Source organism: Zonotrichia albicollis, chromosome 3, assembly GCF_047830755.1.
Source record: "Zonotrichia albicollis isolate bZonAlb1 chromosome 3, bZonAlb1.hap1, whole genome shotgun sequence".
NCBI classification, from domain to species: Eukaryota; Metazoa; Chordata; class Aves; order Passeriformes; family Passerellidae; genus Zonotrichia; species Zonotrichia albicollis.
In genome coordinates this window covers 82,643,486-82,662,166 of record NC_133821.1, presented here as the reverse complement: position 1 = coordinate 82,662,166, position 18,681 = coordinate 82,643,486, and the positions used below count along the sequence as shown (strand labels likewise).

Here is an 18,681-nt window from a genome sequence, read left to right as displayed (position 1 = left end):
AACAAAAACAAAATAAAAGACTATCAGCTGCAGGACCTGCCATTCACGAGACTGAAGGTAAAACCAGCGCTGACTCACCAACTTAATTAAAAAAAAAAAAAAAAGGAAGACAAGATATTACAAAACCCAGTAATCCTATAAATACATTGGCATATGAGGAAATCAAGTAACAATACAGAGGACACAAAACAAAACAAAACAAAATAATCACAGGTGAGATTCAAGCTTGCAAATACAATTAACTCCAGAGTCATCACCCAAGAGCAACTCTATCAGTCCAAAACAGCCCGCCCAGCCCCCAGGGAAACCTCCTCCTCCTCCTCCTCCTCCCAGCTGGCCACATTCCACAGAGTCCAGGACAAGGACTCACATAGGAGTTTATTTGCAATTTTCACAACAAGAAACAAGGAAGAGAGGTCAATTTGTACAAACTCTTGCCAGTGCTATGTGGCAAAAAAATTAAAAACATACAAAGAGTAAACAAGTTTAGACCACATGGATAGATTAACAGCTGTTTTAACTCTATAACCACCAGACATCTGTAAAGGAAAACAAAAACTGAAGTGTGGTTATTTGGGCTAAGAAGGCAAGTATATCATTTTAGGTAAGCTGTCCACTAGAACATCTGATATTAGCTACGTTTCTCTAAAACAACATGGCAGCTCCTCAATCATTAAAGTTGCCTCTTAATGATTTTTCCCAATCAACAACTGACAGTAAAAATTTTCCTTTAGAAACCTGACCTTTTAGAACCTTTTTTAACGCTAGGCATTAGCTTAAACTTGCTTTTTACACTCACTGGTGACTAAAATTCTCAACTGTTTTAGTTTATATAAATTTATCTTCTTAAAAATGAATGCAGTTTTATCTTCCACAAGTGCTGCTGTTACTTGAACAAAAACTTCTTTGAGTAAGTGAAACTGGAATAAATATTTTTAAAAAATTCTGCAGCAAGAACCTGAGACTTGCAAAAAACCCTTTTATCAGAAACTTGCTACAAAAAATCTGCTACATTTCATTTAATCAAATCTTAAAGTTTGTAACAATTTCCATCAAAATACAAAATGCTGTTAATGTACCAGACACATAAATATCTCAAACAGGTATGATGCTAATAAATACTAAATGAAACATGGAAAAAAATCCCATAATCAAATCTGAGATCAAAGAATCTCATTTAAAATGCGTTTTCTGCTTGTTTTTGTTGTTTTTAATCGCACTTTCCCACCTAAAAAATACAGTGTTTCTGCATGGGTTGCATTTCGGTGTAACTAGATGTACATGAATGCTTAAAACCTTTTCCTGCTATTACCTATGAAGAAAAACAGTGGCATTCAGGGGTGAAAAAACTCTAAGATAGGCTGATGTTTGACCACAACGGACAAAGCACTTTGGATTACTGCAGTAGCCCAAGGCCCATGTTTTCTCTCTCTGCAGCACTACCCTGGGATGAGGGTGGAGATGAGTCCCTAAGCCTGGCTTTGTACAGGGAGCAGCGTGATTACAGTCCTCCATAAACACTGTTGGTAACTAAAATACAAAAAGCTGAGGTAGCTCAGGATCTCTGCAGTAGTATGTTTTGTCTATTAAAAACTAACCACACTGCGTTGCATATTTCTGCACAGACACTTCTGCAGCTACGTAGGGACAGCCACGATGAACGGTTCAGGATGGGAACAGCAGCCAACTGCTCTAGAACACTTCCATGTGGGAGTGAAATAAACCAGCCCAGGTAATGTTCTACATGTGATAAAACATAAAAACTGCCTAGACTGCTCTCTCCAGCTGCCAGAAAGGAAAGGTGTTGAACCACACAATTCAGACCCAGAGAACTCTTAGCAAAGGTGGATTCAAAAGGCTCTCTTCCAATCCTCCCCACAGTAACAATGCTTTGCACAGAACAACTCGTGAAACCTAAGAGAAGTTTTTATTTTCAGCTGATGTTGGGCTCCAGGACTTTGACCAACTATAGTGTCTTCTTGCCTGCATTGCACAGTCCAAGCTATATTACAAACACAGACCTTCCCAACAAAACCTGCCAGTATCAATCTTGCTTTCCTCAGAGAACTCGCACTGGAAAACAAGGACACAGTGGGAAAATGCTTCATTTTTAGCAACACAGAAGAGTTTCACTGTGTAACTTGTTTCTAAAACAAAATATATACCAATGAAAAAGGAATTTCACCATTTTGGTAAAGTATGTGGCTTTTTCAGTGTGTCTTAGTTTAGTTCTGTAGAGTAAGACAGGCATTATAGAACCATAATACTGGCTGCCATCCAATGAAGAGAATACAATTCATCCTTTTGGAGATCTTCATTCTGCAGACAGCTTTCTAACATTGCCATTTGCTATAATCCAAACAAATTGCTTAGCCTTATCTTTCTCAATTGACTAAAAGGCACATTAAAGGCAGTTCTAGAGAGCCTCATCTTCAAATTACTGTACATCCAGTTACTCAAGATTCCTACCACAATGCATCACTGCCTTCTTTAGGACAGATTTTTTTGTCCATAACCCCAGAGAAGAGAAAAATTGGAAAAAAAAAATAAAAAAGGTTGCCTGTTTAAAAATATTCAACTTAGATCTGCTCTTTCCAGTCCTCTTGCATGTGTTGGTCTTCACTTTGCCTGAAGTCTCCCCATAGATAATGCATGTAGAGTGAACAAGAGCAGGAATGAGAACAGTTTCTGTAGCACCAAAAATCTCCAAGCTGTGGCATTGTATTCTTTATTTATATCAGATACAACTATATGAAGTTCCGTTTGGTTCTTGTAGGCTGGTTGGTTTCAGGTACCTGAGACAATAGCACCAAATTCAACAGAAACAAAAAGAGAGAGCACTTAAGACCAAGGCTCTGCACATACTTGGTGCAAATGGAAACTGAATGGCTCAGAGGACTGCTCTCCCATGAGCAGTTTGAGAGGATAAACCCACCCATCTTGACGAGTTCACAGGAATGTTTCAAACACATGAACTGTTCTTTCCATCTCCTGCAAGAGACACAGACCATTAACTATTCATAAATACAGAGACAGGAATATAGTTACTTTATGTAATAATACTTACTGTGACACTTTTTTTAATCTGAACAAATAAATATATGAAAACAGACACTTCTGTTTATTAGCTGCTATCTGCTAGCAAAATACGATAAAAGAGGGAACTAATTAGAGAAGCATTAATGCAGAAAAGCCCTCTACAATGACAGTCCATGAGAAAAATCAAGGCTTATTAGGGTCACTTATATAATTAATGTGCTCAATATATATTAGGAAAGCACTGCAGTGGCACAATGCATGAGTTCAAGTCTTACTGCACACTTCTGCAGTTGGTGACCCAGCTGTAATCACAAGTCTGCAGTTTGGATAATCTAAGTAAAGATTGGTCTCTACACACTCCTGCTGGACAAATGCCTTTTTAATCTACCTAACATCTTGCTCAGACTTTCAACACATTTTTAGGTGAAGATGGCAGGGAATAGCATGAAAACAGATTGAAAAGTATTCTGTAGGAACTCTACAAAAGCCCCCACTATGGCTTTTCCAGGTTTTGTTGTAAATTATTCATGGAGAAAAATATTCAGCGCTCAGTGATCCAACTGGAAAGTACCAATTGTTGTCCTTTTCTCAGCAGGGCTGGTTATCAGTTGAATCAGCAAGCTAATCCAAACCCCTCTGCAGTTACAACAGTGGTGATGGAGGGAATGCACACCCAGAGCTGGCACCAGCCTGTGCCAATGCTGAAATGACCAATTTGCTGCTGATGTACAGGAGGCCTTGGAGGGCAAACACTTCAGTCACAAAGGATGATGGCAAGGCAGACACCTGGCTTCCACCATGCTGCACTGACCTTCCTAAGGCTGCACTTACTGATCAACAGAGTGTTCACACTTCTAAGGTCCTGTATGAAAGTCAGAATCTGCAACTGCATGGAGCAGAGGGGGGTAAATTGGTTTTGGCCTAGTTACACCAACACAATTAAGGGCAGCAGCAGCAGCAATGCCAGGTCAGGGTACCTATGAAATCACCACTTTACATCCATTGTTAGTCGTGCCACAAACATGGAAACTTCTTCCACTCAATTTTACTCTGCTAGCATGTGCTTTTCATGCTGCTGTATCCTCTCCTCTTTTTCCTCTCTTCTTCTAGGTAAATTCTTAATCCTCTTCTGCAGAAAGCGTTCTTAGAAACAACCGCCAGTTTCTAAGTTACCACACTAAGCTTCTTCCTTTTTATAGATACCTTCTTCAAAGTCTATTAAAGGCTTTTGCCTGCTAGTAGAACAATAAATTGACAGATTAACGGTTTCTGAAAAGCCTATCTCACAATGTTCAGATAAAGAATAAAAGAAGCTGTACAACATTACCTCTATAAGTTGTGATTTGTCATAGTCTCTACGATGTCTGTAGATGCATTGACTGAGGAGTGAATACAATCTCTCAAGTTGGTCAACAGTCAGGTTGTCACTTTTCTTAACCACCAAATCAAGCAGTTTCTGTTGGAACAACAAAAGGCGAAGTTAAAAGGGTTTCTAGAATAATTCTTTAATTTTTTTAAGGACAAATAAGAAATGCAATGTGTTTCTGAAGCCCTCCTTCGAAGGGATACGTACAAATGAAATGAACCACACCTGGGTATCAGCAAGACCACTGCTTCCATGTTTATACAAAAAGGACTTGATGCCTCCTTTCACTTCTCTGCTTATACCCACTTTTCTTCTTGTCTTAAGATTCTTTTACTCGGTACAGCTGGGGCAATGTTTGGTCTTATGGAATGCTAATGCATCCTATTTCATCTTGGTTGGTCATCGTAACAAAGCAAACCCTAAAAACTGCTTTGATGGTCAACGTACGTAGACATTTTTAAGCACTTATACTGGCAGGGAAAAAAAGTACCACCACAGAAAAACATTTGGTCTTCCACAAATGTTGTTAAACAGAACAACAAAAGAGAAGGAGGACACAACATATGCAAAATTTCTCATAACAAAGGTGAAAGTATTTTACATAGTAGCAAAGAGTGACATTTAAGATTATTTTTTCTCCTGTCATAACAATTCTGTGGTTTCTGAAGAGATCATCATCTGTATTCCACAGAAAATGGGATCTAAATTTCATAGGTCACAGTAGGTCAAGCTACTTTTTACAACAGAAGACAGCAAATTTTTTTGTAACTTTAACTGAAAAAAAAACTTGAAGCTTAAAAAAAACTGGAAGAAAATTAACTAGCAGTTTATAATGCCAAAACATCCACACAAATTTCCATTTGCTTTCCAATCCACTGAATTTTCTCCACCAAGTATACCTTGGTACACACAGGAAAAGATGGTATTAACTCCCAATTACCAGGCACCCAGCAGTTTCTTGGTACCTTGGATGGCCAATAAACACATGGTGAGTACCTGCAAAAATGGGCAATTAAAAGAGTGGACTGCTAGGAATCCAGTGTCATTACTGGATTATAAGGGTAGTAATGATGGGACAGTAAGGATTCAGTAGTTTTATTAACCTTTCATCCAAAAAACACTGATTGACAAATCATTTCCAGAAGCCACTCTGATTATAATACTTGTTTGCAGTCAAAACTAAAGGAAATGTTGCTTCAGAACACAGAAAGGAAGCTTTTTCAATAGAGTCTGTTAATAGTTCAATTTATTTTTTCAGTTCTGTTACCTTTAGTCTGTCATGGTCAACAACCACAGAGGGTACAGGATCTGAAGGTTCCTCTGGAACCTGCTCCAAACTTGTGGGCTTTGACTGCTCCACAGCGACTTTTCGTGTTTTCTTGCTTTTGAACAAACCTGTAATTTGAAAAACAATTATCGGCACTGTCACTCCCACAAAATACAGCCTATTTCTTCACTTCAGTTTGATTTTGCTTGTTTAGTTTGTTGGGTTGTTTGGAATCAAGCAAGACTGTAGCAGTGCACATTATTCATCAGCTTTGCCAATTCTAATGCTTACAGGGGCACAAACCCACAGTTCAGAAGGCACACACAAAATGGCAATCCTTAAAACCCAATTCCAAAGTGCCAACTTTGAAAGAAAACTGAATCCCACTACGAGTTTTCTCATCGTATCTCTCTATTCAACAACAAATTAAACAGCTTCAAAGACAAGTTCACAAACTAAGCCAATGCTGAAATTCTTTCTGCTCAAATGAAACAAATCTTCATTTTTCTCTCTAAAGCATCCCACATCTTCATGACCACAGTATTCCAACATCTGCTCTATTCCAAACCTCATGCTTTTGTTTCACATTTCTGTTTTCTTCCACCTTTGTACTCAACCTATTGACCAAAATATTGTCTTATCTCCTTATATTCTCCCTACATTCATTCACTATTTTTCTCCTCAACTATTTAAAACACCTTTTCTTCTGAGGACCCCTGCTATCATAACCATCCTAAAGCATACAAAATTCACCCACCAAATTCAGAAATGTAAAGGCTCTTAACGCATCATGCTCTTCTTGTGATATTCCTAGGACCTTTCTTGTATTAAGTCTCCTTACCCTTAGAGAAAATGTGTATGTACAAACACAGCCAACATGTACACAGTAATCTTCTCATAATTCAGATCTCTCATTAAAGCTCATTTACTTTGTAAATCTCAGCACTAACTTTTGAAGTAAAGATTCCATTCTTTTAGATAATTCTGAAAGCTCATTAAAAAGGCAATCATGCACAAGGCTTCTACTTCTGTTCCCTGAGGAAACTCTCTCTCTTGTCTTCAAAGGACATGGCCCCTTCTTTTAAACACCACCAGGATTTTCCTTCTCTTATCATTTTCCTGCACAGTTATTGTGTTCACTGTGACTCCAAAGCCAGATACCTTCTCCAACAGATGAACAACAATCTGGCTTTTGTGATGAGTTAAACTGCTTCAACTTTCGTTACGCACAGGTTTTTAAAAGAATGCATTCTTTATTTCTATGCTTTTTTATCCACTGTCAATGATACTGTTATCATATTCTCTAACAAAACAAGTCAATATCTATCACGAAGATCAAAATAGAAATCAGACAGAATATACAGACCAAAATATGTATTGTATTTATTGCTATTTATAATATTTTTAAATACTTAATTATTGTTTTAATGTTATCTCAGTATTTCCTACAAAGCTAACAAATATGAACAGAGTAGTGTTAGTGTGGGGATACACTTTCTTGCCTAGGATAAAAATATAGCAAGTCAAGATTGCACTTCTAATTTTTGTATGTGAAATTAAATACTATAAGCATACCAAGAGTTCAAATAAATAGCCAGCAATTAATAAAATATTACTATATAATAATTGTAACATTAGAGTGAAAAATACACACATTAACTTGGACACAGATAAAGACAGAAACATGGAAAACAAGCTATACCTTCTTTATCTGCTTCAGCATCTTTAGTTTCAATGTCTGTGCTCTGTAGTGTTTTCTCATTATTGCTGCAATGTGGTAACTCATCAGTTCCTTGATTTTCACTGGAAGTTCCCATTTTCTCCTTTGGCTGATCTTCAGATAAAGATTTTTGCTTGTTACTAGACCAATCACTGTTGTCACAGGGTGAAACAGCATCAAGTGATTCTACTTTACCATTATGACAGGCTGGAGCAGGTACACCTTCAGAGCCGTGTACAGATGTCTCTCCATTCACACAGTCCCCTTTCAATGTAGAGCCCTTCTTCAATTCCTTTTCAGCACCCAGGGTAATACTGTCAGTTATTAACAGCGATTCATTTGAGCTCTCCTCTTCTGTGGATGCAAAATTGTTTTCCTTTCCTGATGTCCCATTGTTAAGCCTCTGCTCTGCATCTATATCCATAATGTCACAAGAGGATTCATCGTTTGTCATAGAGAGGTCTCCTGTTTCCTCTCCATTCTCCTCAATGCAGTCAGTGCTGACCTCTAGCTCTCCATTTTCCAGTAATTTATTGTCCTCACCATGATTTTCATCATCAGCAAACTTTGCATCATCTTCATCTTTCTTTAAATTATTGACTTTCCTCTTCTTAATAATACCTTTGCCCCACTGGGAGCGCCGTCTTGATTTTCTCCTTATTCGAACTGAAAACAAAAACAGCAACAAACACTTTTAGATGCACAGGTACCCCTCAGTACAGAGACCAGCATATAAGAATGTGGTGTTGTGTGGGGCAATCAAGTATCATCACTCTTCAAGTTAAAATAAGGTGTCTGTTGATTTGAATGTGAGCAAATTAGAGGAAACAAGGCATTTTAGAAGTATAAGGAGTGGACATTCAGTCATCCACTCAATTCCTATACTATGGAAACAATCAACTCCTACTAAAAACAGCTAAGCAATGGTGTAGTCATTTGGGTAGCTCATTTGGGTAAATGAGGACTCAAAGACAGTTTTTCTCATTTTCCCTTTTTAGCTCCTCAGTGATTTGAAGTGATTATACAATAAATCAAAGTGCAATCCATGGATTCACAGAATAATTCAGGTTGGAAGGGACATGAGGAAGCTTCTAATTCAAACTATTAGTCCAACCAGAGTCAGCTATGAGGGCCACACTGTGCTACTCAACTTCACACAACACAGGCATGTTATTCCCTTTTTTCATTATTTCTCCATGGAATTTTACTTTTTCTTATTTTTTAGTTTTATTTTCTGTGCCTTTGAAAAATTACATAATAAACTATTTTTCAGAAAGGTCACTTTATTTTATTAACCTATCTGCAGTGAGATACAACTAAGGTACTGATCTGAAGGCTTTGGGGCACATTTGTAATTTGATGAGCAAATGCAGAAGGAAGACCATTCCAACCTAATGCTATTGTCAATATCCTTTTCAAAAGCACTAACTAGACACAGCTCAGAAGACCAAGGAAGACACTGGGACAAAATGAAGCTTCTACATTAAAATCCACGCAATGATAAAGACTACTCTGTTTTTGCAAAATTGCTTAAGCTGTGGCCAACTACAATAAATGAAAATCGCAGCCAATAGTAACCAGAGACTGACAGATTTCCATCCCTTCCAAAGTGAACTCTTATGCTGAGCACCTCCATAATGTTCTCTACATTTGTAAGTTGCTTTGATTTATGGTATTAAGTCCTACACCTGTGTCTGCCAAGCACACACTGAGTTACCAAGATCCTGCTTTGAAAATAGGAGCACTATGCAGGTACAAGTGTTGAGAATTAATTCTCAGCCACTCAGAAGCACAGTTGTACTTCAGAACTTCTCCCCATGAGTGCTGTATGTAAGCAGGTAGTTTAACAACTACATTAGGAGTAAATCCTCACCTTTTCGCTTTAAAGCTATCTGAAGTTACAATCCCACTACAATAAAAAGTCTCACTTGGAATGTGTTATTGTTACAAATAATCTTTATAGAGAACTGCAAGGCTTGAGGGAGGGGGGAAATCCCCTTTCTCCAGCCATATTCAATACCTGATAGTGACTTCTACAGTGACAAACTACAACTTAATCACATAACTTTTCAGGATTTCATGTATTTTTTCCCTAGATTGTGCAAGAGATTTTCATTAATCACTGAAGCAGCAAATCTGAAACTAAACAGGGAAATGCAAACTTACAGACAAAAATAAAAATAATACTCTATTAGCCAATGAACTAAACCTCAGCACAACTCCAAAGATGGGTAAATAAAACACAGAAGCAGAGCAGAAGTCTTTTGAAGGAAATCTAGTACATCCTAAATGTATAAATAAATAAGTTGAAAATTTTAAAGATACACTGATTTTTGGCTGTTTAGGCACACTTTGCTGTAATTCAGATAGATATACAAGATATATTGTGAAGTATATTTGACATCTTTTACATCAGTGAATTGCATTTCAAATATTGACTGTTGCATCCCCACTGTGAATTCCACCTGGGATGAGAATCCATAATTTCCCCAAACACACAAGTACATTCCTAAAATTCTTACCTGTGAGAGAAATCACTTTAAAGCAAAATGGAATTAATCCTTGTATTACCCATCTCATTAAATTTCAAGTCTTTCCCAATTGAGAGTCAGTAAGTCCAGTTCACTCAGTGTCTCATCCAGTATTTTTGAATAAACATTATGGATGTTGTTTTCTACTGCTGTTTTTAATTAGGACAAAGCAACAACAAAAAAAAGTGTGACAGCAATGTCATTTGGGATGACAGAGGAAATTCTGGTTCCAGATCCTTAGCAACCAAAGCATTGTTACACAGATTTTTCTTTTACATAGAGTCAAGCCTCTAAATTAGTGAAAAGTTGAGCAAGGAATACATCATCTAAAAACAAAACCCTGCACCAGGTCTTTCTGTCCTGGTTAATTCCCCAGTTAAGTTAAGGGAATGGTACAAGGAGGAGTTTAATGGACCAGAGAACCATGTGGCAAACTGCAGACACTGATACCAGATTTCAACACCTATATTGGTTCTCTTTACAGTTACTGGAAATAAAAAAGGCACTACTACAAGACTATCATGGATCTGAGAAGCTGTCATAAGAGGCAGGAAACTGAATCCTACAGGACAGGTGATTATGACCTTAAAAGGATGAAGGAGCTACCATGAGGTAAAACTGATGCAAAGGGGAGGAACTAATGGGTTAACAGATTGCTGCTAAAAAATAAGCCTGGAATCCCATCTCAACTACCTTAATGTTTGTATTTCAGAAGATTGTAAACTATCAAGAGCAGAATGCCAAACTTTTTATTTTTTTATTCAGTATGATTCATGACTATCAGCTTCCAGCAGGTAACAGAAAGGGACAGCTATTTACAGAAGAAAAGGTCAGAGTGAACTTTGTTTAAAAAATGAACACAGTACATACAAAGGCAACTTAATGCCTTAACACCTTTTCAATTACTCCTTTTAAAACTACTCATCAGAAATCTCCTCATTGATACCCAGTCTTTTGGCAGTATTTGTGCCAGAGGCAGTGGAAATACTATTGTCAGAAGAATCCTGCTTTATAGAACTGAGTTTCTCTAACTCAAACTATTATAATAGCAATTATTCACACATGAATACATTCACTTGCCTTCTAAATTGGCCAACTATTCACTCTATAATCTTCACATAACCTCTACAGATTTGCCAAAGGGATCTTAATTTTAGTTCGAGCTTCTGTCTGGTTTGCTCTTTTGCAAATCACTACTAAGCATTTTTAATAACAATAAATATCTGTCTGACCACAAGTCACACCTAATATTTCACTCAGGTTCACATGAAGTTTGTATCAAAACTAAATTTTGCCTGCTCTTTTTTTCCTAAGATGCACAATCTATGCAGACAGCATTTTTAAGTGCTATGTAATACAATGCAATTAATCACTGAATAGAGATTTACTGTACATTTTGTTAAGCAGTATGAAGTTCCTCAATTCTTCCATTCCTATGTTAAGACAATTTCAGAGTCTGAAACTGAAAGACCCATGAACAAGGCAGACAGCATTTCTCCTAGGTATGATTAAAAATAAATTCTGCAATGTCCTTACTTCAGAAGGACTAGTCCTCTAGATGAAGTTAAGTAAAATGAAACCTGTAGCAGACTTTCAGAAATTCTGAATTCTTGCCCACTGACAGGTGCTGCTTGGAGATTCTCCAGTCAGATACACTAAGTAATAACAACATCATCTGGTGACATAAGTACCAGCCCTGTCCAGAGCAGAGCACTGTTCTTGGCTATTAAAGAACAGAAATAGTACAAAAAAACTCCAAAACTAAAAACATCCTAAAAAACATGAAGCAAAAAATTGAATTCCTTCCCAGTTTTCCCAAGCATTTCTACAAGACCCAGAGGTAACCGTGACCTTTCTGTTTACAGTCTTGGGAAAAGAGATCTCAAAAAAATGGGTGAATAGTACAGAAGTTTCAGAGCTGAGGTATGCACTGTTGCTGTCCCCCAAATCCAGCAGTACAGTGACAAAACTGTAGACTACAGAGAAATAAAATTAACAGTGGAAAAGAAAGCAGGCATAATTAGATTATTCAAGGACTGTCAATTATTAACAAGCAAGTCTGCTTCTCTCAATGTGGAAGAATTCTAACAAGATGCAGCAGAGATCTTTCTCTTGAATTTTTTTTAGTTTGACTACTACAGTACCATGAGTGCAGCACAGTATTCAAGACTCACAAGTTCACTTCATGCTGCAGAGGAGACCCTTCCATGCTTCCACACTGTTTAAAATCCATCAGAGAATGTGAATCCTCTGTCAGTAAATGATAAAACTGACATCCATCAAACAGTAATTTCTCTGTTGTTACTGTATTTCATGAAGAATTCCTGGGGATTAAAACCCAAAGAAGATTCTCACGGCAAGGAAGATCACCATGGATCTAGATTTTTAGTCTGCACTATCAAGAACCACTTAAAGCAATTCACGTGTTTTAAGTTTTTCTTCCATGATCAAAACCCTCAACACCTTTCTGATGTGTAAAGTAACTCAAAGCCTTGAGAAATCACTTATAACCAGCAACTTACACTCTCTTATACAGCATCCAGGATATCTATGTACCTGACAGAGTAATTTAGCTGCTCCAGTAGCTCCACATTCCTTACCAAGAGGCACTAAATAGTCCACTTGAAAGTCTCTGGAGTTTCTACTCACAAAGTCCCAAACTGCAGTCAGAGATAAGCAGCAAGAAAGAACAGATCACAGTTCCACAATGGCTTAAAAAGCAAAGTGAGGTGCCAGCTTCCACTAACAAAGCCATTTCTCCCTCCAAAGCCAGCTATAGCATTTCCACTGCCTCATTTGTGCCGGCACTACTGTTCCTGCAGTAAAACAGATAAGGGAACTAAATCCATCTGAAACATTAGGTTGTTGGGGTTTTTTCTGGCTTAGTTTTTAACATCTTTGGTTAAGCTTTCCAACTCATGAATGACAATGCTGGCACAGGGAACACAGTGGGAATATGCCACCAGCAACAAGGCAAGACAGCCTCTTTAGTAGTGACCTGCAGTTTGACCACCTTAAAGTGACAGTAGAACCAATCCCTAAAAGGTGTCATTTTCTTCACCTAGATCGAGCACACTCAAGGCACAGAACTGACAAACACATGAAAAGAACTGCATGCAACAAATTCACATATTTATGATTTTTATCACCTTATATAACAGCTTGTGTTTTGTAAGCAAATACTTGCAGAATCTGGACGTTTCTACTCAACACAGAGAAGTCAAGTTTCATAAGGAGGAGTTGAAATAAGTAAAAACCAAACTTGACTGCAACATTTCCAGTATTTTCTTCCCCAGTCAACTGCTTTCCCCTACCATTCCCAATTATGTTCTCCACTCAAGCTCTTCCCAGGGTTTCTCATGGAACTATCCCAGTGTCTCCAATTCCTCCCCACCCCAGCTGAACAGGACACAGGACACACTCCATGTCTGAGGTGTGCATGCCATGCCTGGTCAATACCAGGTTTTACCTGCTCAAATACCATTTTCAATCTACCTCCTTTTCCTGCAGTAGACACATGCATTTTTCCAGCTACCAATTTTCACAAAACCTGCAGGAATCTAATCTTTCAGCTCTCAGCTCCTGTCAAATCTATCTGAACTCTACTAAATGATTTAGAAGTTATTAGGGGAGCAGAGATGGACAGAGAGCACAGGTATGATTTTCTTTGGAAACCAAGATAAAAATATAATTTACATGAAACCAGAGTAATTATATTAGTAAAATACCTGGCAAGACTGTCATGCTGGAAAATTAAAAAGGCAAATGAAGTCAAAAGAGAAAAGACAATCAGATTATATGTCATCTGTGGAGATAATTTTTAGACTTTTCATCTCTGTAGATCTGCTTATTTCCCCTCTGCTCTGTACAATAGCAACTACTGCAGCTATACACATCCTTGGTACCTTCAGCTAGCTCTTAAGAACTACTGAATGACAACTTCCTGCTGCAAGAGAGCCATGAACAAATACAAGAAAGAATCATGGCTACTGGGTCGTTTCTCTGTCAAGAAGGCAAAATCTGAAGTTAATAAATGGACAATAATCCCAAGAAAATCCACCATGTCTGCAGACAGAAACACTGTGTCTTAAAACAATTTAAAGCAAACATTGTCACAGTTTTCAGAAGGGAGGAAGGAAGGGATCTATCTGGTCTGGAAACTGTTTTTATTACATCACTTGTGCATACCACTTAGAGGGAAAAAAAACTTCAAACTACTTCAGAAGATGGTTTTACCATGTTTACAAGAAAGGTGATGTTAATGCTTTCTAGGAAACCTTAAAAGAGGCTGAGCCATCTTGCATTACTCAGTTATAAAGATGAGAACAAGAGAATATAAAAAAGTCACTCACTGATCAGGTAAATTGTAGAACCCACTTAGCCCTCTGTCAGAGAAAAAAGACACTTGATTAATTCAATAGGCAGGTTTTTAATAGTGATGAAAGAAAATTTCTTTGTCCCTAGCTATCACTGAGTTCAAAAGTTTGATGGGATCTCAAAAAAGAACAGGCAGTCAAGATTTATTAGAACTCCCACAAATTCACTAAATTACATTTTAAATTAGAAGAATTTAAAAGCCTATGGGGTTTTAAAGAACTGTTAACCAACCTGGAATCATCAGCTACATTGGTATTTCCTTCAAAATCAGGCATTAAAAAAAAAATATTCCTCAAATGTTTGAAACTTTCTTTTAAAGCATCTGGTTGAAGGCAGCACAAGACATCAAACCACTCCCAACCAGAATACCAACTCCTACGCTACCCAAAACAAAATGACAGAGAGACAAAAAGAGACAGTTGTCCCAGCTCTGAGTAAAGATATCCTCACATTCCAGAAAATCTTTTTGGACAGTGCTTATCAAGTAACAGCACTTGCCTCTGTCTCAAGTGAGAATTAATCCAAGTCAAATCTGGAAAGCAGGAGGAGAAAACTAAACAGTAGCAAATACAGGGTAAGTGACAAAACAGCAGCTACTAAAATTTTCATGTTAGCATCTGAATGACTGTTAATTTGCTAATATCCAATTCTTGAATCCAAACTCAGAACCACACCAAAAGGAGAAAATAGTTCCAAGGATCAAAACCATATGGCATCTGGTCTGCCATGTCCTTTGATAAGGCACTGCTGCAGTCCCAGAAGCCTAAAGTACAGCAATCACTGCCACCACTGTCACAGAAAGGTCAAAGAAGAGACACTAAACAGATGAAAATCGGACAAAGACTGAGAACAAAACAGTTTCTGAGAAAGACTGTAAATGAAAGACCTTTTCTTTCTAAAAATCTTTTTTTTTAAATCTCGAGACAACACAAAAGCCTTTCCATTATAACGCAGAAACAAAGTGTTCCACAGGACAGCAAAGATCACCCATTTGGGGGTGAAAAAGAGCAAACCAAAAACCAATGAACCAAAAAAATCCAACACAAAAAGACAAAGAAAATATTACTTATTTCAAAACAACATTTTCTGCCATAGTTTTTTAGATCCTTGCTTGGTTTCCCTACAGTCCTTTCTAGAGAGCCCACTAATCACTTAAATTACTGGGAAAAGTTAGCAGGGTGTTTACTTCATATTTCATAAAATGAATTTCATATAAAACTTATATTTTTAATAGTTTGCATAGCACAAAGGATTTAAATTTTCTTTATTTGCTCCAAATGCCATTTTCACAGTCATGATATTTATCATATGGCATAAAAAACATCTTCTCTATGAAGAAAACATAAAATCTGCAGTCTATCACTACAATATATTATCATTAAATGCTGCAAAAAAAAGATAAGAATGCAAAGCCAAATCTTCCCCACAGAGTTTATTTATATGTAACACTAAAGGAAGCAAGTGCAAGACAGTAAAATGGTATGTACCATGCCCCATCTACTGGCAAGACGAAGCAGCTGGATACAGTTTTATTATACAGGATCCCAATGATTCAAGAGATGCTAATGCTTTCTGAGCTAACGTGTATCTAAAGCACTTAATTTAGCAAACACACTGAACTGCACGCTGCTGGTAGTTTCCTTTTCCACATAGCTCCATAAAAAGGCAAATTAAGAACTCTTCCCAGCAGTGCCCAGAGACAAGAGCCAATGGGCACAGACCGAAATACAAGACACTCAAAATTAAGAAAAAGAATTTATTGTTTGTATCCAAGCACTACAAGAGGTTCCTCAGGCATGACACCGAGCCCTCATTCTTGGAGATTTTCAAAACACGATTGGACAAAGCCTTGAGCAACCAGTTCTGAGGGGAGCTAGACTAGAACATCTCCAGAGGTTCCCTCCAACCACTGTAATTTTGTGATTCTATAATCATAAAATTATTTATATCAGACTTCTGACATCTGTCCCATTCCAAGTTCCCACCAGAATACTTGCACTTTCCTCAAAATACACAGTCGATAATGGAAATACTTTAAATTGTGGCAGAACTTCTCCAAATAGATTTTCAGCAACTTCTAGTAATTCAATACTTTTAAAACTCATCTATACTGTGAGACACAATCCACACAGCTGTACCTTCAATAAGGGAAATGGAAGTTGCAGATGAAATGTAACTCAGGAATGTGTATCACTATGCGTTCAAACAGAAAAATTACTTATTTACCACATTTCCAACAGCCCATCTGGTCCAATCAAATTAACAAAATATTTGATCTAACAAAATTTGATCTAAATTATCTAAAATACATCAGAAAAATTAAATAAATCACAAAATAACAGGTAACTAAAAAACTACATAATTTTTTATACAAAATATAAAACTTCAAAAAACAAACCAACAAATATTAATCCAACTCTCACTCTCTACTCTACTAGCCCTGATCAGGATCCTGAATTTGGCAAGGCTGCTGCACTGTCTGCAGTCCTCTCTGTTTTTAGAGAAGATATTTGACAATAATTTCTTTTAGAGTTCTCAGGTTTGTCATCTGAATTAACCTTTGTGCAGCTCTTTTCTAAAATACTGTAAAAAAGCCTTTAAAAACAGCAACAACTGATCAGGAAAATGAAGTTATGATTGGTGATCCTTTCTTTAGATTCTTCTAAGGGAAAACATTACTTCAATTTCGAACAGCAGAAAACATGCAATTATTTTCAGAATTATCAAAAAGTACGTTTTTATCCTGTTTAAATAAAATACTTAATAATTTTTCTTGTTACTCTGATTGTGCAATACATTTTAGTTTTTAAAAAAATACTATTTCATGACCATAAAAAAATTCCACTCTCCCCCTAAAATAATCCCTCTTCAGAAATCCCTTCTCCAAACCTACTTCTTCCATTTAAACAATCACAATCTGGAGTTTCATTTTCTGCTATTTGAGCTCTCCACAATCTGCTCAGTTCTGCTCTCACCCTTTTCTAGCTTATCCTCCAAATACTCTTTTAAGACCGTTTCTCTTCCTCATTTTTAGTCTCTGCTGAACTGACCACATCAATCTTCAAGAGTGCCCGTGTACTACTTGAATCCTTTCTGCAGATTTCTGATTGCTCATCAATTCCTGGTTCTTTCTCTTGATTACTAGATGCATCACATCCCTCCTGGACTAGTTACCTTTCCTGGACTCTGCCTTAAAAGGCAGAGTTTCATTTGATCGTAGACCCAAACACCACTAAGCCTCAATTTTTCTTGCCTTCCAAGCTAGATCATGAAAATACCAACAGGATCAGTGCCTTAACAGTAACTTTGTTGTTTGCACAGAGACACTGGCTATTACCTGCAGCTGATGGCTGGAGTTTTCAAACAACTGCTGCTGCCTGCACAACAGAGGGGAAGCGACAGAGGTACCGGAGCTGCTTTGGATGCGAGTCACCAGCAAGGGCTGCTCTGCCCCTTCCCAAGGGATGTCCAGCTTGGAGGTCTATAAACCCCACCGTCTGCTGCTCAGCATGCACAGCCAGCAAAGTGCTCTGTAGGGCAGCCAGAGGGAAAAGCTCCATCCTCGACTTCACAGGAAATTTAAAAAAATTAATTGGGAATCCCTTCCCTACACTCTCTGTTTTGCACGAGCTGCCAAATGAATAAAGAACAGCTTGGATCCACATCATTAATTTATTATATAACAATTTATTCTAACCATAATTCTGTACGATTGACTTTAATTCCTTTAACGGAAGAAATTTCAGCTTCGGGAAATAAAATCATACACCTCTAATTAATTAAACCATTTGACATCAACGCTATCATTCATACATAAACAACGTTCATCTCTGGGCAGTTATCACCATGCCTAGAAAAGGATTTCTCATCAAGGAAAAGCACCATGAAGGAGAAGCACATAAGACCAAAATGAAAATTTGACCGCTTCCATCAGTTTGCCATCAATCAGCAATAATTGATAATGCTACTAATAATATATTAATATTGGACTCCACATCTTCAGCAGTAAAGCCAGGTGCAACCATTAGTATACTCCCATACTAACTGCCTCTCATAGCCTTTATTTGCTTTATAATGAAAATATCTGCTATGTATTCAACTGTTCTAATCAACTTACCTCTTGAAAATAATTAGCAGTGCCTCTGATTACCCAATAACACCTCACAATCCTAGAGACTCTGATCACTTAACTGGATTAATTCAGTAGGCTCCAGGAAGTGTATCTTAACATCCTCCAGTAATGGTTACTGACTGTTGAAAACCATTGCCATAAAGGAAAATACAGTTAAATTTGCAATCTCCTCTCTAGCTTTCAGCATGACGCTGAATGTATTGAAGGCAGGAATTCAATGCAGTGCAGGTGAGAAACTATTAAGCAGTG

General features: G+C 37.4%; 1 protein-coding gene across 4 annotated transcripts in view; it reads right to left on the bottom strand.

Moving 5' to 3' along the window:
- Nucleotides 1-359: 359 nt before the first annotated feature.
- The window catches only part of ATAD2B (ATPase family AAA domain containing 2B), a 73,748-nt gene continuing 55,426 nt past the window's right edge, over nucleotides 360-18,681 (bottom strand). For 3 of the 4 annotated variants that reach the window (XM_074538027.1, XM_074538028.1, XM_074538030.1), the window contains 4 exons: nucleotides 7,375-8,058; nucleotides 5,673-5,800; nucleotides 4,367-4,495; nucleotides 360-2,991 (listed from right to left, as the gene is read on the bottom strand). In XM_074538027.1, the coding sequence (XP_074394128.1) occupies nucleotides 2,950-2,991; nucleotides 4,367-4,495; nucleotides 5,673-5,800; nucleotides 7,375-8,058 (983 nt within the window). In that variant the 3' untranslated portion in view covers nucleotides 360-2,949. The remainder of the gene's footprint in view (nucleotides 2,992-4,366; nucleotides 4,496-5,672; nucleotides 5,801-7,374; nucleotides 8,059-18,681) is intronic. The other variant, XM_074538029.1, reaches the window with a different exon arrangement.